The following is a 23,068-nucleotide window of genomic DNA, read 5'->3' as shown; positions in this document are numbered from 1 at the left end:
TATCTCCGTTACCCCACCCCCTCAAAAAATCTACAGAACTATCTGATAAAACTGTGTAAGGAGTTATTAATATATTCTATTACTATGCTATTTGGTACTCGAAATTACTTTAGCTGGGATTTCATATCAACATTAAACTGAATAAATCAAACTACTAACTTTCTAAAGTACTGAGATTCAAAATAGTATATGTATATGTTAAAAAGAATTAGGATAACATAATTGCCCATAGAGAAAATCTGAAACAGTCAACCAAACCACCATTGGAACCAATAAGCAATTACACCAAGTGTGGGATACAAGGTTAATACATAAAAGTAAATCATCTTCTTATGTATTAGCAATACACAAGTGGAATTTGAAATTAAACAACACAATACCATTTACATTATTACCCCAAAATAAGTCAACAGGTATAAAGTTAACAAAATAAATACAAGATCTATATACAGAAAACTACAGAACTCTGATGAAAGCTATCAAAGAATTAAATAAATGGAGTTATATTCTATGTTCATGGATAAGAAGACTCAATACTGTCAGTTTTCCTCAACTTAATATCAATAGATTCAATTCAAACCCAATTAAAATCTCAGTAAGCTATTATGTGGCTATCAAAAAACTGATTCTAAAGTTTATATGGAAAGGCAAAAGACTCAGAAGAGTCAACACGTTATCAAAGAAGAAAGAACAAGGTTAAGGTCAACATGACCCTTAGGGTCAACATGACTTAGGTAAAAATAAATGTGAAATGCAAAACTATAAAACTCCTAGAAGAAAACAGGAGAAAATCTAAATGACCTTGGGTTTGGTGATAACTTTAAACATATAACACCAAATGCATGATCCATCACTCAAAAGAATTGATAAGCTAAATTTCCATGAAATTTTAAATTATCTGCTCTCCAAAAGAAGCTGTCAATGGAATGAAAACACAATCCACAGACTGGGGGAAAATATGTGCACATATCTTAAAATAAAGGACTGGTATCCAAAGTATACAAAGAACTCTTAGAACTCAACAGCAAGAAAACAAACAATAGACAAGAATACAGATCAAAGACCTGAACAGATACCTCATCAAATAATAAATGCAGATGGTAAAATACATACATATATATAAGGAAATCAGTTCTGAATATTTATTGGAAGGACTGATGCTGAAGCTGAAACTCCAGTACTTTGGCCACCTGATGCAAAGAACTGACGAACTGGAAAAGACCCTGATGCTAGGAAAGATTGAAGGCAGGAGGAGAAGGGGACGACAGAGAATGGTTGGATGGCATCAACGACTCTATAGATATCAGTTTGAGCAAGCTCCAGGTGTTGAAGATGGACCAGGAAGCCCGGTGTGCTGCAGTCCATGCGGTCACGAAGAGTCAGACACAACTGAGCGACTGAACTGAACTGATATATGAAAAGATGTTTAACATCACATGTCAACATGGAAATGAAAATTAAAGCAAAAATGAAATATGACTACATACCTATTGCTACTGCTACTGCTAAGTCACTTCAGTCGTGTCTGACTCTGTGGGACCCCATAGATGGCAGCCCACCAGGCTCCCCCATCCCTGAGATTCTTCAGGCAAGAACACTGGAGTGGGCTGCCATTTCCTTCTCCAATGCATGAAAGTGAAAATTGAAAGTGAAGTCGCTCAGTCGTGTCCGACTCTTAGTGTCATCATGGACTGCAGCCTACCAGGCTCCTCCGTCCATGGGATTTTCCAGGCAAGAGTATTGGAGTGGGGTGCCTTCGCCTTCTCCTATTAGAATGGCCCAAATCCAAAACACTGACCATATCAAAAGCTGCTAAGGATGTGGAGCTACTCTTATTCAATGCTGATGGGAATGCAAAATACTACAATCACTTAGGAAGACAGTTTGGCAATTTCCTACAAAACTAAACACTCTTAGCAATCCAGTATCACGCTCCTTGGTTATTTATATTTACCAAAAGGAGTCAAAAGCTTATGTCCACACAAAAACCTGCACATGGATGTTTATAGCAGCTTTATTTAAAGTTGCCAAAACTTTGGAAGCAACAAAGATGTTTTTCAATAGGTGAATGGGTAACTGAATGGATAAACTGGAATACACAGAATGGAAAACTATTTAGCACTGAAAGAATTTAGCTATCATGTCACAAAAAAGACACAGAGAAACCTTAAATGCATATGACTAACAGAAAGAAGACAATCGGAAAAGGCTATATGTGAAATGGCTCCAACTACAACATTCTGAAAAAAAGCAAAACTATGGAGACATTAAAAAGATCAGTGGTTGCCAGGGATAGATATGTCATTATGCATGTGTGCATGCATGCTCAGTGTGTCTGACTCTGATACCACATAGACTGTAGCCACCAGGCTCTGTCCACGGAATTTTCTAGGCAAGAATACTGGATTGGGTTGCCATTTCCTCCACCAGGGAATCTTCCTGTCCCAGGGATGCAACCCACGTCTCCCGCATCTCTTGCATTGGCAGGTGTTTTGTTTATGACTGCACTACCTTGGAACTCCTATATGTCATTATACATTTGTCCAAACCCACAGAATACACAACAGCAGGAAGGAAATCTAAGGCAAACTATGGCTGTTGAGTGATAATGATATATTAACGTAGATTCTTCCCTAGTAATAATGTACCATTCTGATAAGTGATGCTGATAAAGAGGAGGCCTATATATGTGATATGTGCAGGGGCAGAGATATATGGAAAATCTCTGTACAGTCCTCCTAAATCTGTTTCTAGTCTAAAACTGCTCTTAGCAAAAATAACCTCTTTTTATACACATGTATCCATACATACACAAACTCTCTATCTCCTCCCATGTATGAATTACAGTGGGTTATATTCAGAGCCTCAATCTAAAAAAGGTATGCTTTATTTCATGAACGTGACTGAGTTTCTTTGAAAAATGATCATGATAAATAATCAGAATTTGAAAATGAAACTCCTACACTTACATATAAAAGTGAAAGCTGATATTGCAAACAACGAAGAATATAAATTGTTCATGCGAGAGAAAGGCAGACTGCTGTTGAATTAAATAGTGAAAAAAGCTAGCAGACCTACTATAATCTCATGGATCAAAATAAGACTTTACAGACCTGCTACAAGTAAATATCCTGAAGACACAATAGTAAAGGAAGAAGGAAGAGCAATGAGTTAGCTGTGTAATTTCACTGTGAATGTTTACTGAGCTATGAAAAGCACAGTGCTGAATAAGCCCAAGGTAAAAACAAACAACTACCAGAAATGTTGCAGTAAGCAAAAAAACTAAGAACATTACATTCTTTTACAAAACAATCAGCAATGAAAAATTATATTGCAGTGCAATTGAAGAACTTATACTCATGTTAAGATGCTTGAATTTAAGTTATGATGGGAAAAAAATGAAAATTAACAACCATATTCTCTTAGTTTTTATGTTTATATTTTTCAACTCATATACATATTATGAATTATTGACCAAAATAAAACACATCATATGTATCCTGCCATGAGCATATGAAAAAAGACTATGGCTCTTTCCCCTTGCTCACTGGAGCTAAGGGGTCAGGGGCCTGGAAAATTCATCTGTCATATTCAGAGAGGCTAGAAACTCAAAATGTGTTAGCAATATGCTATTAAAGGACAGAATTAACTATGCAATGGCCAGACTGGGGACCTGACAAACACACAGCTGAGGATGAGACAGCCCATGCAGTCATGGCTGGTGGGATAGAGAGTGACAAGACAGTTACATGACTGGGAGATTAATTACAAACAGAGATTGAGCAAATAAGTATATTAAGGTTGACAGGAATCAAGATTACTCACTGTCAGAAAAGGTAAATTAAAATATACCAAGGCACAGACTAAAAAGAAATCCTGTGGTAGTGAATCCAAATAAGAGGCAGTGATAAGAACTCTCGGTTTTCAGTAGATAGATAAAGCAAAAAAACCATGTCTCGGTGCTTTTTGTTGTCGCTTAGTCACTAAGTCATGTCTGATTCTTCTGCGACCAAATGGAGTGTAGCCAATCAGGCTTCTTTGTCCACTGGATTTCCCAGGCAAGAATACTAGAGTGGACTGTCATTTAGTTCCCCAGGGTATCTTCCTGACCCAGGAATCAAACTTCCATCTCCTATATTGGCAGGTGAGTTCTTCACCACTGAGTCACCAGGGACGCTCAAATATGCAGCCGAACACATACTACCTAGCTTTGTTTCATGAAACGACCTAATGCAATTGCATGGCAAGGACAATGAGAATACCGAGTGCCCAGAATTTGGAATCTAAATACTTTTGACAAACAAAAGGAATCAGGATTTCTAGGAGGAATGACTGAAATCAAAGTTCAGTTCAGATCAGTTCAGTTCAGTGCAGTCGCTCAGTCATGTCCGACTCTATGTGACCTCATGAATCACAGCACGCCAGGCTCCCTGTCCATCACCAACCCCCGGAGTTCACTCAAACTCACGTCCATCGAGTCTGCAATACCATCCAGCCATCTCATCCTCTGTCGTCCCCTTTTCCTCCTGCCCCCAATCCCTCCTAGCATCAGAGTCTTTCCCAGTGAGTCAACTCTTCACACGAGGTGGCCAAAGGACTGGAGTTTCAGCTTTAGCATCATTCCTTCCAAAGAAATCCCAGGGCTGATCTCCTTCAGAATGGACTGGTCGGATCTCCTTGCAGTCCATGGGACTCTCAGGAGTCTTCTCCAACACCACACTTCAAAAGCATCAATTCTTCGGCGCTCAGCTTTCTTCACAGTCCAACTCTCACATCCATACATGACCACAGGAAAAACCATAGCCTTGACTAGACGGACCTTTGTTGGCAAAGTAATGTCTCTGTTTTTTAATATGCTATCTAGGTTGGTCATAAGTTTCCTTCCAAGGAGGAAGCATCTTTTAATTTCATGGTTGCAATCACCATCTGTAGTGATTTTGGAACCCCCAAAAATAAAGTGTGACACTGCCACTGTTTCCCCATCTATTTCCCATGAAGTAATGGGACCAGATGCCATGATCTTCGTTTTCTGAATGTTGATCTTTAGGCCAACTTTTTCACTCTCCACTTTCACTTTCATCAAGAGGCTTTTTAGTTCCTCTTCACTTACTGCCATAAGGGTGGTATCATCTGCATATCTGAGGTTATTGATATTTCTCCTGGCAATCTTGATTCCAGCTTGTGTTTCCTCCAGCTCAGCATTTCTCATGATGTACTGTGCATATAAGTTAAATAAGCAAGGTGACAATATACAGCCTTGATGTACTCCTTTTCCTATTTGGAACCAGTCTGTTGCTCATGTCCAGTTCTAACTGTTGCTTCCTGACCTGCATATAGGTTTCTCAAGAGACAAGTCTGGTGGTCTGGTATTCCCATCTCTTTCAGAATTTTCCACAGTTTATTGTGATCCACACAATCAAAGGCTTTGGCATAGTCAATAAAGCAGAAATAGATGTTTTTCTGGAACTCTTGCTTTTTTGATGATCCAGCGGATGTTGGCAATTTGATCTCTGGTTCCTCTGCCTTTTCTAAAACCAGCTTGAACATCTGGAAGTTCACGGTTCACTTACTGCTGAAGCCTGGCTTGGAGAATTTTGAGCATTACTTTACTACCGTGTGAGATGAGTGCAATTGTGTGGTAGTTTGAGCATTCTCTGGCATTGCCTTTCTTTGGGATTGGAATGAAAACTGACCTTTTCCAGTCCTGTGGCCACTGCTGAGGTTTCCAAATTTGCTGGCATATTGAGTGCAGCACTTTCATAGCATATTCTTCCAGGATTGGAAATGGCTCCACTGGAATTCCATCACCTCCACTAGCTTTGTTCATAGTGATGCTTTCTAAGGCCCACTGGACTTCACATTCTAGGATGTCTGGCTCTAGGTCAGTGATCACACCATTGTGACTATCTTGGTTCTGAAGATCTTTTTTATACAGTTCTTCTGTGTATTCTTGCCACCTCTTCTTAATATCTTCTGCTTCTGTTAGGTCCATACCATTTCTGTCCTTTATCGAGCCCATCTTTGCATGAAATGTTCCCTTGGTATCTCTAATTGTCTTGAAGAGATCTCTAGTCTTTCCCATTCTGTTGTTTGCCTCTATTTCTTTGCATTGATCGCTGAGGAAGGCTTTCTTATCTCTCCTTGCTATTCTTTGGAACTCTGCATTCAGATGTTGATATCTTTCCTTTGCTCCTTTGCTTTTCGCTTGTCTTCTTTTCACAGCTATTTGTAAGCCCTCCCCAGACAGCCATTTTGCTTTTCTGCATTTCTTTTCCATGGGGATGGTCTTGATCCCTGTCTCCTGTACAATGTCACGAACCTCATTCCATAGTTCATCAGGCACTCTATCAGATCTAGTTCCTTAATCTATTTCTTACTTCCACTGTATAATCATAAGGGATTTGATTTAGGTCATATCTGAATGGTCTAGTGGTTTTCCCTAACTTTCTTCAATTTAAGTCTGAATTTGGCAATAGCGAGTTCATGATCTGAGCCACAGTCAGCTCCTGGTCTTGTTTTTGCTGACTGTATAGAGCTTCTCTGTCTTTGGCTGCAAAGAATATAATCAATCTGATTTTGGTGTTGACCATCTGGTGATGTCCATGAGTAGAGTCTTCTTTTGTGTTGTTGGAAGAGAGTGTTTGCTATGACCAGTGTGTTCTCTTGGCAAAACTCTATTCGCCTTTGCCCTGCTGCATTCTATATTCCAAGGCCAAATTTGCCTGTTACTCCAGGTGTTTCTTGACTTCCTACTTTTGCATTCCAGTCCCCTATAATGAAAAGGACATCTTTTTTGGGTGTTAGTTCTAAAAGGTCTTATAGGTCTTCATAGAACTGTTCAACTTCAGCTTCTTCAGCGTTACTGGTTGGGGAATAGACTTGGATTACTGTGATATTGAATGGTTTGCCTTGGAAACAAACAGAGATCATTTGGTCGTTTTTGAGATTGTATCCAAGCACTGCTTTTCGGACTCTTCTGTTGACCATGATGGCTACTCCATTTCTTCTAAGGGATTCCTGCCCACAGTAGTAGATGTAATGGTCATCTGAGTTAAATTCCCCCATTCCAGTCCATTTTAGTTCGCTGATTCCTAGAATGTCAATGTTCACTCTTGCCATCTCCTGTTTGACCACTTCCAATTTGCCTTGATTCATGGACCTAACACTCCAGGTTCCTCTTCAATATTGCTCTTTACAGCATCAGATGCTTCTATCACCCGTCACATCCACAACTGGGTATTGTTTTTGCTTTGGCTCCATCCCTTCATTCTTTCTGGAATTATTTCTCCACTGATCTCCAGTAGCATATTGGGCACCTACTAACCTGGGGAGTTCCTCTTTCAATATCCTATCATTTTGCCTTTTCATACTGTTCATGGGGTTCTCAAGGCAAGAATACTGAAGTGGTTTGCCATTCCCTTCTCCAGTGACCACATTCTGTCAGAAAACCAAAGTGGGATAAAGAAATCTCCAGATGAGGCTGGAACACTTTCTTGTGCCAGAAAGAAGTAGATGCTCAAAGAATGATGTCGACAGATCAAACAGACACAAGATAGAACTTGAGTTGCCACAGGCAAAATCTGGGTCAAATCTGCACATTAAAATTAACTATGTCATTAAATGAAAAAGAAATCACAAATTCAAACTACTATAATTTTTTTAAGTAAATAAATGGGGGGTGGGGGTGTGAGAAAAACATCTACCCTACAGTATACGTGAACTAACAAACCCAAAAGGAAAATAAATGTGAAAATCACACTTTGGATACCATTGTAATTAATACTGGTTCAGACAATCTGTATTAATAAATACTAAAACAAGTGGGTGAAAGTTAGCTGTGAAACAGTATGTTTCCTAAGTTGCAAAATAAGTCCACAAATTACTCACTTTATTAACTTCGTAGTAGAAAAACCTAGTGGACACTATCCTAACCAAGCAATAATAATTAATATCAACCGTAACAGAAAAACAACAACAACAACAACAACAACAAAAAGAGCCAAAATGACAAATTGACATTGTTTGCCTGTGAGTAAAACGCAATAAGGACACATCACCACTTAAATTTGCTCAGTTGTGTCTGACTCTTTGCAACCCCATGGACTGTAGCCCGCCAGGCTCCTCTGTCCGTAGGATTATCCCGACAAGAATATTGGATCGGGTTGCCATTTCCTCCTCCAGAGGATCTTCCCAACCCAGGGATCAAACCATCTTCTTGTGTGTCTCCTGCATTGGCAGCAGATTCTTTACCACTGAGTTATCAGGGAAGCCCCCACCACTTCAATGTATTCATGCTAAAAATGCATCGCTAGAATCCAATCATGACAAAACATTAGGCAAATCCAAACTGAGTGACATTCTACAAAGTAACTGATCTGTATCCTTAAAAAAAATCAGTCATTAAAGATAAGGAAAGACTGAGGAACTGTTCTAGAATGAAGGAAACTAAAGACACACCTCAAAGAAATACAACAAGTAATCCTGGGTTGAATCCTGGGCCCAAAGAACACTACTGAGACAACTGGCTAAATACGGAATGGAATGTGGGGAACAGACAATAGAACTGTATCAACATTATTTTCTTGATTTTCATGAATTGATTCTGGTTAACTATGACAATGTCCTCATTTTTAGGAAATATACACTGAAGAATTAAAGGATAAATGGCATAATGCATGCCACTTCATCTCAAATGATTCTGAAAGAAAGGCACACATACACATGGAATGATAGAACAAATATGGCAAAGTGTTAATAGTTGGGGAAGTTGGAGAAAGCTGTACGGGAATTCTTCATATTCTTATCTCAGGTTTTCAGAAAGTCTGAGATTTTTTTTTTAATGTTTGCTCCTTTCTTCCATCAAATGGAGGGCATTAAAGATTCCAAATCATTCTATTAAGAAAACATTCTAGGTAGATCCCCAGAACCTCTGAACTAAAGGCTGAGTCACTATCTGCATTCACAGAAGCCAGTCGTTAAGATTTTGTGCCTGAGATTCAGCAATAAGAAAATAAAACTTTTTAACACACATGTTTTAGATTAGAGCAGGGTTTCTAACCCCCATGCTGTCTCATAGGAGGATGGTCCTGTGCATTGTAGGAAGTTGAGTAGCACCTGAACTCCATTCACTACCTGTCAGAAACAACCTCCAGTGAGCTGAGACAAATAAGAAAACTTCTAGAAATACTAAATGCCCCACTTGAGGCAAAAAAAAAAGCCGCAGGTTGGGAACTACTGGCTAGGAAGATCAAAAGCTGCCAATTCAACAATCATAATTCACAAAGATCCCATTTTTTTCTGTTCTACAGATATCCCACAATCTTTGGCAACTATATGTTTTTAAAAATGCAAATAGCTATTAGGCTTAACACTTTCAAAAGAACAGAAGTGCTGTTGAGAAGGATATGAAAAATCAAGAATCCTTTTGCAGTTGGATTTTGCAGGTGGGAATGTAATATGAAACAGTTATTTTAGAAAACAATGGTAGTTCCTCAAAAGATAAAAAACAAAATTACCATATGATCTAGTAATTCTACTTATGGGTACATAGCCAAAAGAACTGACAGCAACATCTCAAAAATATATTTGCACACTCATGTTCATAGCAGTGTTATTCACAATAGCTAAAATGTGGAAGCAAACAAGTGGATAAACAAAATGTACTAAATAAACTGGGTATTAGTGGCACTAGTGGTAAAGAATCTGCTTGCCAATGCAAGAGACGTGGGCTGGATCCCTGGATGGGAAGATCCCGTGGAGGAGGAAATGGCACCCTACTCCAGTGCTCTTGCCTGGAAAATTCCACGGGCAGAGGAGCCTGGCGGGCTGCAATCCATGGGGTCACTTAGAGTCTGACATGATGGAGTGACTGAATATACACACACACATATATACACACACACACACACACAATTCAACAAGTGAACTTACCATGATCTTATTAAAGAATGTAACATGCTCTTGACATATACACGAAGAGAGGATTAAAACAGTGGAACGAGAACATAGTTCTCTCTATTCCTTTCATTCAAAAAGATGAAGTATTTTATGTATTTAAAAATACTCAGCAGTAACAGTTCTGGGATATAAAAGAAAGTGCCTAACATAGGAATCCTTTACTGAGAGAAAGCAGATAGGACCAGGGATCAGATCTGCTAAGATTGAAGCGGTAGTGAGAAACACAGTTCCAGGATACATTCCAGCTTAGAATCAGAGGATTCAAGGAATGAGAGGTGGCCAGGGGGAATCATCAGGGAAGTTAGTTGTAACCGATCTGCAGGTGGAGCAGCTGCTATGGTCACATATGCCCCTTGCTCTGTTTGTGCTGAGCTGAAACAGCAATGGGATCAGCCCAAAACTGAGGTGAGGAGCAGGGTACTGAGTACTTGGGAGACACTTGATCTCAGAAGGGAGGAAATCTTCACATACAGGAAACTCATTTTCAGCACAGCCTACCCCAACTCCTACAGACACTGAATGCAGGTTACAGTGAATAAGCAAACAACCAGGGAGCCACAACTACAAAAGAGCTAAACTAAGAATCACCAAACACTGAGAAAAGCCAAAATAAGAAGAAAAGACAGATGCCAAAAGAAGAAGCAAGACCACTTTAAAGTTAAAGATTGTTTTATTCCTCAGAGAGAATTAATGTGACAGAATAACCATGAAAAAGGAATAAACAGAAATCTTTTAAAAGATAAAAATCTTTTAAAAGATAAAGAAACAAACTCCTACCTGACTAATCATAAGAAACTGCAAGTTAAAATAATGTGACATCAGTTTATGTTCACTGAATCAATAAATTAAAAGGGTTGGCAGAAATGCAAAAGGATAGAAACTCTCCCACAGTGTATTTTAACTCTTTTAGGTTATGCAACTTGATAGAATTCTTACTTAAAAGGAGACAAACCTTTCAACCTATAATTTTATTTGTATAAATTTATCCTACAAAACACAAACATGTATAAAGACATATGAAACATTTACTGCAACAAAGCTTTAGTAGAGAATAAATGGAAATGAGCAAACATACATCAGTGGAGGTATGAATATTTAATAACTAATTGTATCAGTAATTAATGTCATGAAATATTAACAAGGCTTTCATAAAGAGAGAAGTGGAACTCTTCCTACAAACATTACAAGATCCATAAAATGCATTGCATGAAAAGGAAGAAAATAAAAAGATCTCGAACTTTTAAAAAAATATACAGATATGTACACACAAAGCTAAACTGTTTATACACTTATCTCTAGGAGAGAAAGGTAAGTAGCAGTTAGTAAAAAACTTACATTTTGGTTCCATATAGTTTATTCATTGTACTATGACAAACCTAGACAGTGTATTAAAAAGCAGAGACATTACTTTGCCTACAATGGTACGTACAGTCAAAGCTCTGGTTTTTCCAATAGTCATATTATGGATGTGAGAGCTAAACAATAAAAAGGGCTGAGTGCTAAAGAATTGATGCCTTTGAACTGTGGTGCTGGAGAAGACTTTCGAACGTCTCTTGGACACCAAGGTGATCAAACCAGTCAATCCTAAAGGAAATTGACCCTGAATATTTATTGGAAGGACTGATGCTGAAGCTGAAGTTCCAGTACTTTGGCCACCTGATGTGAAGAGCTGACTCACTGGAAAAGACCCTAATGCTGGGAACAACTGAAGGCAGGAGGAGAAGGGGACGACAGAGGATGAGATGGTTGGATGGCATCACTGACTCGATGGACATGAGTTTTGAGCAAACTCCAAGAGATGGTGAAGGACAGGGAAGCCTGTCGTGCTACAGTCCATGAGGTCGCAAAGAGTCAACGTGACTGAGTGACAAACAACAACTATGTTCCCACTAAAAACAAAAAAATACAGCAAACCTGGACAAGAATATTGCATCATCATTAAGCAAAGAACCTCTGATTTATGTAAGACAGCAGTAGATCATAGGAGAAAAAACACAAATTAATTTAGGCTTCTGATATTCAAAGAGCAATATTAAGACTAATAAAGGGTAACTAAAAACAGGCATGAGAATGAAGACAGGTGTATATACATGTTATCTCTTAGACTGCAATTGTATGCTTCCATAATTTCCAGACAAGCTGAAAAGTGTATACTTGTAATAAAATTATTTTATTTCATTAAAGAGAACTACAGTTGACCATTAAACAACATGAGGATTAGGGATGCAGACTCTCAGCACAGTCAAAAACCATGTATAATTTTACAGTTGATACTCTGCATCTGAGGTTCTGTATCCACAAATTCAATCAACTTGAAGGTCACGCAGTACTGTAGTATGTATTTAATGAGAAATCTGTGTGTAAAAGGACCTATGCAGTAACCGTGTTCTTCAAGGGTCAACTGTACTTTGAAAGTATTTGTAGTAGGAGTTACTTGCACTGCAGAGCTATGGACATTTTGGAGAACTCTATAAAAAGCATAAGACAGCCTGGGAAATATCCAAAACAATCTTAAGAAAGAAGAACAAAACTGGAACAATCACACTCCCTGACTTCAGACTATACTACAAAGCTACAGTAATCAAACAGTATGGTACTGGCACAAAAACAAGACACACAGATCAATGGAAATGAACAGAAAGCCCAGGAATATATCCATACACTTATTGTCAACTAATCTACAAGAAAGGAGGCAAGAATATACAACAGAGAAAAGACAGTCTCTTCAATAAGTAGCCTTGAGAAAACATGGACAGCTATATGTAAAAGAATGAAATCAGAACATTCTCTAACACTACGTACAAAAATAAACTCAAAATGGTACTATAAAACTCCTAGAGGGAAACATAAGCAAAATACTCTGACATAAATTGCAGCAACATTTTTTAATCTGTCTCCTACAGTAATGGAAACAAAAGCAAAAGTAAACAAATGGGAGCCAGTTAAACTTAACAGCTTATGCACAGTAAAGGAAATCAAAGTGAAATCAAAATGAAAAGAATTTACAGAATGGGAGAAAATATTTACAAACAATGCAACCAACAAGAGATTAATTTCCAAAATATACAAACAGCTTATACAGCTCAATAAAAAAAATACAAACAAAAAAATTTTAAATGTGCAGAACACCTAAATATTAATAGCTGTTTCTCCAAAGAAGACATACAGATAGCCAACAGGCACAAGAAAAGATTCTCAACATTTCTAATTATTAGAGAAATACAAATCAAGACAAAAATGAGGTAGCACTTCACACCAGTCAAAATGGTAATCATCAAAAAGCCTATAATTCATAAATGCTGGAAAGGGTGTAAGGAAAAAAGAACCCTACTACACTGTTGGTGGGAATGTAAACTGCTGCAACCACTATAAAAGACAGTATGGAGGTTCCTTAAAAGACCTAAAAATAGAGTGGCTATATGATCCTACTATTCCAGCCCTGGACATATATCCAGACAAGATGAAAACTCTAACTTAAAAAGATCCCTGCACACCAATGTTCACAGCAGCACTATTTACAATAGCCAAGACATGGAAGCAATGTAAATGTTCACTGACTGATGAATGGATAAAGAAGATGTGGTATGTATACACACATATATACACATCTTACAATGGAATATTAGTCATAAAAGAATGAAGTATTTCCTACTGTATAGCACATGGAACTATTCAATATCCTGTGATAAAACATAATGCAAAAGAATATGTACATATATGTGTAACTGAATCACTATGCTATACAGTAGAAATTACCACAAAATTATAACTATACTTCAATAAAATAACATTTAAAAACAGAATGAAACATTGCCACTTACAGGAAAAGGAATGGACCTAGAGATTATCACACTAACTGAAGTATAATTCACTTAGATTATCACACTAAGTGAAGTTTTATCTACAAAACAGAAATAGATACAAACACCAAAAAACAAACTTTACAGTTACCACAGAAGAAAGTTAAGGGGAATAAATTGGGAGTTTGGAATTAACAGAAACACACAACTATATATAAAACATAATAAAGATCTATTGTATAGCAAAGGGAACTATATGCAGTATCTTATAATAATCAATAATGGAAAAGAATCTGAAACATATATATAAACTGAATCACTCTGCTGACATCTGAAACACTGTAAAGCAATTGTACCTCAATTTAAAAAGGGCTTCCTTGGTAGTCCAGTGGTTAAGAATATGCCTGCCCATACAGGCAATACGTGTTCCAATCCCTGGTCTAGGTAGATTCCACATGGCACAGAGCAACTAAGCCCATACATCACCACTACTGAGCCTAGGCTCTAGAGCCCACAAGTAGAACTATTGAAACCCATACGCCCTATAGCCCCTGTTCTGCAACAATGAGAAACCCATGCGCTGCAAGTACAGAGTAGACCCTGCTCATTGCAACTAGATAAAGGCAGTGCACAGCAAGGAAGACCAGGGCAACCAAAATTTTAAAAACAATTAAAAAAATTTTTTTAATTAAAGAAAAAAAGAAGAAGAAGAAAGAGAAATGAAGAAGACACGCTGGGCCAGACGTTTCTCTAACTACAACATTAAATATTGCATTCATTCTGTACAAATAAGAAAAGCATATACATTATCTCCATTTGCCTCCTGGCTTCTAACTAATGACCATTCTATATAAAGTGGCATTACTATAGTCACTTGAAAACTATAAACTGATGACATGAAAAGAAAATATCAGATTAAAACTCAGAAAAGTCTTAAGGTTAAAGCAGAAAAAATTATTATTAAAAAATATAGATGGTAGAAATATTACACATATTGTAAACAAAATAATCTATTTTGAAGTCTTTGGGCAGAAACAATGGGAATGTTGTGCGTAGCAGAGACTGCTATTTATCTGTCAATATGCACTGTCCCCTTCTAGCTTTATTAACTATAATCTCTTATTCTTAGCCAAGTACATGACTGTCGGCCAAAGACTACATTTCTCAGTCTCACTTATCGTTAGGTACGGCCTCTAGTCTAACTTTTCCTGTTCCTGCGGTCCGGAAGGTAGTAATGTAGAAAGTTGAAGCACCAATAATAAACGAGATAAAACTACATATTAACATAAAAGATCACCAAAATGCAAGAAACCTGGGTCTCCAGCAGTGCAAAACCTGCCTTAAATATATCTGCTCTATTATGTCAGAGAAGTTAAGAAAATATAACCTCCTCATTCAACTGAATAACATTCAAAAGATGGTATTGTTAATTTATGAAGTGTCAGAGCATCCACAACAGACCAGCTGCTGAACCTGTGCTTGAACCAGCAAAGTGCTTACTAACGAAACACAGACCAACCTGAAACAGCAGCCATTTAACAAAATATTAGCATGTACATACTCATGTACACTCAGACTATTCTTCCATATGAGTATGGTCTTCCATAAGCACATTACCATAAATGACATGAAAGTGAATAATAATAAGCACAACTTTGTAACATAGGCTACTTTAAAACCTTGATACTTACTGATACATTAGCACTATCACTGCTTGCAATCTCAGCTGCTTTTTCAATAATCTGTCAAAAAAAATTGAAAAAATTAAAATTTGGCTCTTGTATTTGTAAAATTATAAGTGTAAATATCTAGACTTGTACATAGACTTATACATCCACATGTACAGAGGCTACATATGATATGGAATTTCTATGGTTTATAACCTAAGCATGAATTTTAAATGCAAAGTGGTATTATCTTGAAACACTTGACAAACTCTTTACTATAAAGGACTATTGACTCCCAGAGTATACTAGGATTCTCTATAGATAAAATAAGCAGTGCCTAGTATATACGAACAAATTTTTAATATAAGTAAATATTTTCTGGTTAAGAAAATGCAAAAGTATGTAATAGTTGGGAAATGGCAACCCACTCCAGTATTCTTGCCTGGAGATTTCCATGAATGCAGGACCCTGGTGGGCTACAGTCCATGGTGTCTCAAAGAGTTGGGAACGATTTAGCAACTAAATGATGTAATATTTACCAAACACAGAATAAGTTTTTATCATTTCTCTCGTTTTCTTCTGAATTAGCAGATAACAAAAGCAGAAGTAATGTCAAGAGAAAACATAAAAATATTTTCTGAATTTAGTAAGTTCAAAAGAGGCTCTGATTCTTGAAAAGATGGGGAACCCACTGTTCTACTGGAAAGGCTCAGCAGGTAAAAAAAACCTGAAAACCCATATCTAGTTACTGAGTTAACTAATTCTCTGCAAATAATTTAATTGCATCCATATGTATAAAGTACGCTGGTAATTTCCATCCTATTTCATAAGGTTGTTATGTGATAAAGTTACATCATAGTTATTAATATTAAGCAATAATCATAAAAGTAAGTTGAAACATAAAATGTATACAAGTGGGTAAAGCAGAAAACATTAAATAAAAACGTAAGAAATTTTCACTTTTTATATCTGCATTATGTTTTTTAAATGATCATATATGCAATTGTACAATTAAAAGAAAACTAAAAAGTATAAATATATTATACACATTTAAAGACTAAACTTTCCATCCTACGTAGATCTTCAAAGACAGACTCTCAAAGGGATCAAAAAGGCAAAAGTACAGTTTAATAACCAGGTGTAGACAATTCTGTTGACAACAATGCTGAAATAGAACATTTCAAAAAACTGGACTTCTCTTAAAATATTAGATTAAAAATACTTAAAATTACACAAGATGTTAGATTTGTAAAACCACTTCAAAAAGCATTTCTTTTGATCCAAAAGAAATTATAAGTGACTGCTGAACACATACAATAACTGAAGACAAAAAAAGTCTGAGCTTGGACTATTAACTGTATCACAAGTAGCTATAGCTTATGTATAAATTCCTAATCTAAAGAATAAAGCCACAAAATAAATGCATCAAAACATACCTTCTACCCAGTGTACACTAAAGTATATGGTTCTTGACATATTTGAGATTTCTACTGTAATAATCACAAATTTTAATTTGGTTGTATATTACTGAACAGAAAAAGATTCAAGAAGAAAATGAAAAATTATGTCTATGTGGATAAAATTCAATTAAAATGAAAGTAAAGGAAGAAATATTTGTTGGTACAGAATGTTAAAATACAATTAAGTGTATAATATATTAATTGAAACTGTACTATAGCATAAATGTTTAAAGACAGCTTGGACTCAGATGACTTAAGTAAATACAATAAACTTCTTATTTATTATCTGAGAATTTGCTCAAAGATTTCCTCACAAAGATCAGCATCAATCATACCTGAAACAAAGATGCCAAACCTGAAGATAAAACCTATGACAGCTTAACTCTCTTAGCATGTAAATGCTCACAGCCTAATTTTCAACCTCCACCAGACACTCTCCATATCCCGAAGACATGCAGCTTTTACACTAAAAGTTATGTTAAGAAACAGAAGCCCTTGCTGTAGCTTTTACAAAATAAGTCCTACTAACACCATATTCAACATAAATAATCTGTTCTTTGCATACCAACTCTAATCATGCTAGTGATTATCTTTGAACTGACACACTGGCACGTTTCACTGAATATTTCACATGTGTAGAGCTATACATGAATGCACTTATAGCCCTTTTAAATTGGAAAGAACCTCAGAGAACAATTATGATTTCCTCATTTTATAAATAAGCAATCTGAACTCCAGAGATGCCATGTCTCACTTGCTCACTGATAAAGCCAGTACTAAACAGAGCTGGCATCCGGCTCAGTGGTCTTTCCACTGAACCAAGTTATAAATGTATATAACATCTTCAAAGAGAAGCAAACATATCTAGCTTAAGTGATAAAGATACAGAGCCAAGAACTAATAACTGAATTATTTCATACACAGTGCCACGTTAAATAATTAGCTTACCTTATCGAAGGGAGGATAGTAATAAGGTTGTTTTTTATTCTCTGGGAATTTTATGTGCAAAGCTGTTGCATTTTCTGTATATGGATTTGTTTGAACAGTTCCCATTGGATTCAACATTTCTTCAAGTTCATCTAAAATATGCAAATAATTTTGATTCTTAGGAAAATGTTTTGAAAACTAAAACAAAACCTTAATGGATTCCTATCATGAAAATTACCTTAAAAGTGTGTCATCAAGACCACTCTGGTGGTCCAGTGGCTAAGACTCCCCGCTACCAATGCAGAGGGCCCCAGTCTGATCCCTGGTCAGGGAACTAGATCCCGCATGCTGCAACTAAAGATCCTTCACGCCACAACTAAGACCCAGCACAGTCAAATAAATAAATATTTGGAGGGGTTAGAGGGGTGGGGGCTGGAGGACAACAACTGTGTCACCTATGGAAGTTTGATAGACGATATCACTAAGCCTCTAATCTTCTTCATACTTGGCACAAAATTTGCATGTTTATTTAAAAACATCTTTAAAATGAAAAAAATTAATAAAAATTAATAGCTACCTCACAACTTTCTTCAAATTTGTTCAAGTATTCTCAATCTACAAATAAAAAAAGGTGGAACTACTTTCACTTGCTCAAAATTAGGTGGTCCATAGGAATTTTTATTATTTCAACAAAATTAATTTCTTAGTCACATATGCTGATTTTCATAGTCATCACAGTACCCAAACTGGTAATTTGAGTGTCATCAATGACATTCCTTTTAACAAACCTAATGTTGGTAATATTTCTCTGTAATCTCAAAGCTGCTGATATAAACACCTTCTTTGGTAGCTTCTGAAACATTCCATCCAAGTGGTTCTTCTTCAAGACACTCCTTCATGTTCTCTATCACTCTAAGTATAGTCCATTCACAGATAATGCATGGTAATCAAAAGTCAACATTATCTTAAACTCTGGAGATCATGTAACTTTCTCACTTCACAGAGAAGTAAACTGTTGAAGAGACATTAAACTCTGAGGAAACAGAGTTAGCAGTACAAACTAAAGTCTCCCCTCTCCAAACTATTTCTCTCATAACAGATTTTTCGCACATTCTTTTGTACTTTAGTAAGGAAATAAAAGATAAAACTATATTCTGTCCAGTCCTGATGTCCAGGTAGTATGCAAACCCAGAATTGTCTCTCAAAGCTAGAAAATCTTTCAAAAACACTTAAAAGTTTCAGCTCTTTAATCAGTCCTTTGCTTATCAAGTTTAATACTCTCAAATCTCACAGATTCCATTTTGACCTAGATTGAAGGAATTCTCATAATTTCCACACTTCTAAAACTGACTTCTCAGCAAATTAATAATATCCTCTATTTGTGTTATCTACATAATAGTGTTATTTTGTCCTATCAATTGCAACCTATCTAAAGTCCAGTGTAGCAATTTAGTATTATCAGCCCCAAACATATGAAGAGAACACTGCACAAAATATGCTATTTTGCCTTAAAATAGGGAGAAAACTAGAAATTGGTGTTTGTATTTCCTGCTATATGCATAAGGAGTTAACGTGATTATAAACCTTCTAATGAGAAACTATGAACTCTAGATATTAGAGTATTTATAGATCCTGTGTTTCTAGCTTGTACCTACTGGCATAAATGTGAATTCTAGAAACACAACAAGCAGAACAAATATCTCCAACATTTTGTTAGAGATAAATTCAGGTCCATGGGATGACAAGTTAATTGCAAAACTTGTCAATTTTTCTAAAAATATCAGTCAAGTTACTTACTGATTTTGGAGAATGTGTGTGAGTCTAAATTAAAATTTTCAGAAAAGTATACCACTGAACGGAATAATATTTACTCTGAAACTACAGCACCTCTTAAGAAATGTGTAAATGCATACCACTCGCCTATATTTAGGGAATAACGTGGTAAGTGAAAATTAATGGAGGTGTATGCAGGAAAGGGTAGGAATAAAAGAACATACACAAATAAAATACTAGAATGTGAGCAGTTTATAAATATGTCTGTGGATAACTGATTATTCAAATACAGTTTCAAGGGTAGCAACTACTAAGATAGAACATTTAAAAATGTTTGTCACCCACAAAATAATTTTTAAAAGCAAGAAGGTTCACAATTTTATGAAACAGATTAACCAATGATGAAGACGGGGGGAAAAAGCCAGTATTTTAACACAAAATAAAATCTCCAACATTTGGGAAAGATATAAGAAGAATGGAAAGAGTCAAGTAATCTTTTGCACAAATCCTAGGTTTGAACCAATTATGTTAAGACTGACTTCCCTTTTTCATCCATAAAAAGCCATCTCATCTCTTAACATGAGAATGTAAGCATTTCCTCTAGTTATTATCATGCAGTTTTTAAAAATGAATATTATTGTTTAAAAGTCAGATAAGAGTTATTTCCTTAGTATTTTTTTCCTCCACTGACACATAATTTTAGGAGTACTATTTAAGCCATCTCACAGGAGTACTATTTAAGAAATACAGGCGTATGGAAGATGCTCCTCTCCTAGCTCAAGTTTCAGGCTAAAGCTAACTAAGGAATACGTGTTTTTACTATCCTTCCAATGTTAGTTAATGTTTCTTCTAGTCTAGAAGTTTAGAACAACTAGCAACAACAGAGGTTGTTATAAAAAGACATTGTTTTTAAGAATTTCTCAGAAACCTATAAAAAATAAAATAGTTAATGTGAGTATACTCATCAAAGTAAATATATTCAGATACAAACCACTTGTAAATATATTTATATTTATATAATACATAATATTTCCCAATATAATCTTTGGGAAAATCTATTTTAGAATAAATAATAAAAATATGAAAAGATGGTTTCTTTACTGGACTGAAAAGAGAGTGAGTGATAAAAACATGTTAACTAGTCCCCACATGCCAAAAATTACTCTTTAACACTAAGGATTAGAATGTAAATCTTACCAGGAAATGAAGACCAGCTGTGTAATATTATATCTCCAGATCTCAACTGTCCTTTAAAGTCAAAAACCATCGTATTTACCCAGGCTACAGGATAATGCTGTTGAGAAAGATACCATTGCATAAATATGCTAAGAATGAACTTTAAGGTATGAACAGGCACATGCCTTTTGCTTCAATATTGTTTCTAGAGTTCTAGATGATTTCCCCACAAATCACCCAATATAAAAACAAGATGTACATGGAAAGATGCTCAACATCTTTATAATGGTTTACGAAAATTCTAAAAGCTAATTAATGTCTCTCACAATAGAATATGCAAAAAATAGAACATTTATTCTGCATCTGTTGCAAGTGATGAGGAATTTTTAATAATTCAAGAAAATATGTCTGATATAATGTCAGATTATGTGTCTTAAGAGCTTTCAGTCTACATAAATCTTAATTTGGCAAAAGGCAATGTCTCTAGGTATTGTAGAATTTATTTACATTTCTAAAAAGGAAACATCAAGCTAACAGAACTTTTATGTAGACAATTAGACTAATTAACCTAGTCCCAGGAAATGGATACCCACTGCAGTACTCTTGCCTGGAGAATCCCATGGACAGAGAAGCCTGGAGGGCCACAGTCTATGGGGTCGCAAGAGTCGGACACGACTAAGCACATACAGTGCAGCACAGTACAGAACAGAAAGGCTATAAAAGCTTGAACACTTTGACAAAAAATATGTATCTGTGGAGGAAAAAAATACTAAGGAAATAACTCTTATCTGACTTTTAAACAATAATATTCATTTTTAAAAACTATATGATAAGGCAGGAGGGAGGAGGGTTTAGGATGGGGAACACATGTATACCTGTGGCGGATTCATGTTGATATATGGCAAAACCAATACAATATTGTAAAGTTAAGAAACAAAATAAAAAAAAAAAAAAGAATATCAACAAAAAACTTGGAAAAAAAAAAAAAACAAAAGAAACAAACAAAAAAAACTACATGATAATAACTACAGGAAATGCTTACATTTTCATGTTAAGAATAAAAGGATACAAATTCTTATAGATAAATATAGTAACCACATTTTTTAATATATAAAATTCATATACCCATCTTCAAAAAAAAAAAAAACCCTTTCCATAAAGTAAGAAGAAAACAAAAAAGACTTGAAAATGTGAAATGGAAGATGAGATCAGGTTCACCATCCTTTATCCACAATTTCAAAGTCTAAGAAACTCTTAAAAAGCAAAGGTTCATTTATAACTCATTTGACAATAAAACATGACCAGAAATGACATGAAGCTAACTGACAGCCTTCATTTGTCTCATTTAGTGTGAATATTCATATATTTCACTTCTAGAACTGATGCGTTTGATTACTGAGTTGTCCCAGACCCTACATGGGGTGTTGAGTGATCTACTATCTTTCTAAAATACATAAAAGTTTGAATTCTTAAATACATTTGACATCTGAAGTTTTAGTTAACCTGTAATATTTTAACTCTCTTCATTCTTAACTATATTTTCTAAAAAGCAAACATTTATAATAGAACACTTATATTTATGATATTTACTAAATTTGCCAAAGCAAAAATGAAAACAACATAAGGGAGACTTACTGTCTTTTCAAAAATCAATTCTTAGGGACAAAAATTATATGATATAATTTCATTTATATTAATCCATTATTTTAAAGTTTAAAATTATCCCATTATGTTATTATTATTCCATTATAAAACTTTTTCAGAAATTAGTATATAACTACCACTTTTCCAGATTTCCTGATGGTCTGATACTTAGAGGGATTCATGGTTTTAGTTGATTTCTTAGTTTTCACTTTATCCAAAACTGCATAAACAGCAAAACATAATCGAGTCATTCGTGGCAGGTCACAAGTGTTGATATCAAATTCCAGTGGTTCATTCCAAATATGATCATTCTTCCCTGATATCTCTGAGCTTACGACAGTTTTACACAGGAGTTCGGTACCATGAAAAAGGCCGGCCCTGACATGAACCTGTAATGACGGAGACAAAAACAAACAGAGAGTCATGAATACTGCACCAGTAAAACATATTTGAAGAATGGAGAAACGCATACTGGCAGAAGAAGCAGACAAACTCTAGGAAAGTCTATTAGTCCACAGAACCACATGTAATTCACAAAACTGTTAGCTAAAACCTATTTTTCACGTACTAAGCAGACTAGCTAAAACATGTCTCAATGGTGTAAATGGATCTAAAGAAACCAAGACCATAAGTATAAAACCTACTGCTGCTGCTGCTAAGTCGC

The 23,068-nt window shown here is 35.8% G+C and overlaps 1 protein-coding gene across 2 annotated transcripts in view; it reads right to left on the bottom strand.

Annotated features, from left to right (window-relative positions):
* The window catches only part of PIK3CB (phosphatidylinositol-4,5-bisphosphate 3-kinase catalytic subunit beta), a 180,187-nt gene that overhangs the window by 49,107 nt on the left and 108,012 nt on the right, over positions 1–23,068 (bottom strand). For both annotated transcript variants that reach the window (XM_019961790.2, XM_070794147.1), the window contains exons 9-12: positions 22,542–22,793; positions 20,782–20,878; positions 17,833–17,963; positions 15,449–15,499 (exon numbers count right to left, since the gene is read on the bottom strand). In XM_019961790.2, coding sequence (XP_019817349.1) covers positions 15,449–15,499; positions 17,833–17,963; positions 20,782–20,878; positions 22,542–22,793 — 531 coding nt within the window. The remainder of the gene's footprint in view (positions 1–15,448; positions 15,500–17,832; positions 17,964–20,781; positions 20,879–22,541; positions 22,794–23,068) is intronic.

Source organism: Bos indicus, chromosome 1 (assembly GCF_029378745.1).
Source record: "Bos indicus isolate NIAB-ARS_2022 breed Sahiwal x Tharparkar chromosome 1, NIAB-ARS_B.indTharparkar_mat_pri_1.0, whole genome shotgun sequence".
In the NCBI taxonomy this organism is placed as follows: Eukaryota; Metazoa; Chordata; class Mammalia; order Artiodactyla; family Bovidae; genus Bos; species Bos indicus.
Note: the sequence above shows the minus strand (reverse complement) of the source record. Positions and strands in the feature narration are given on the sequence as shown.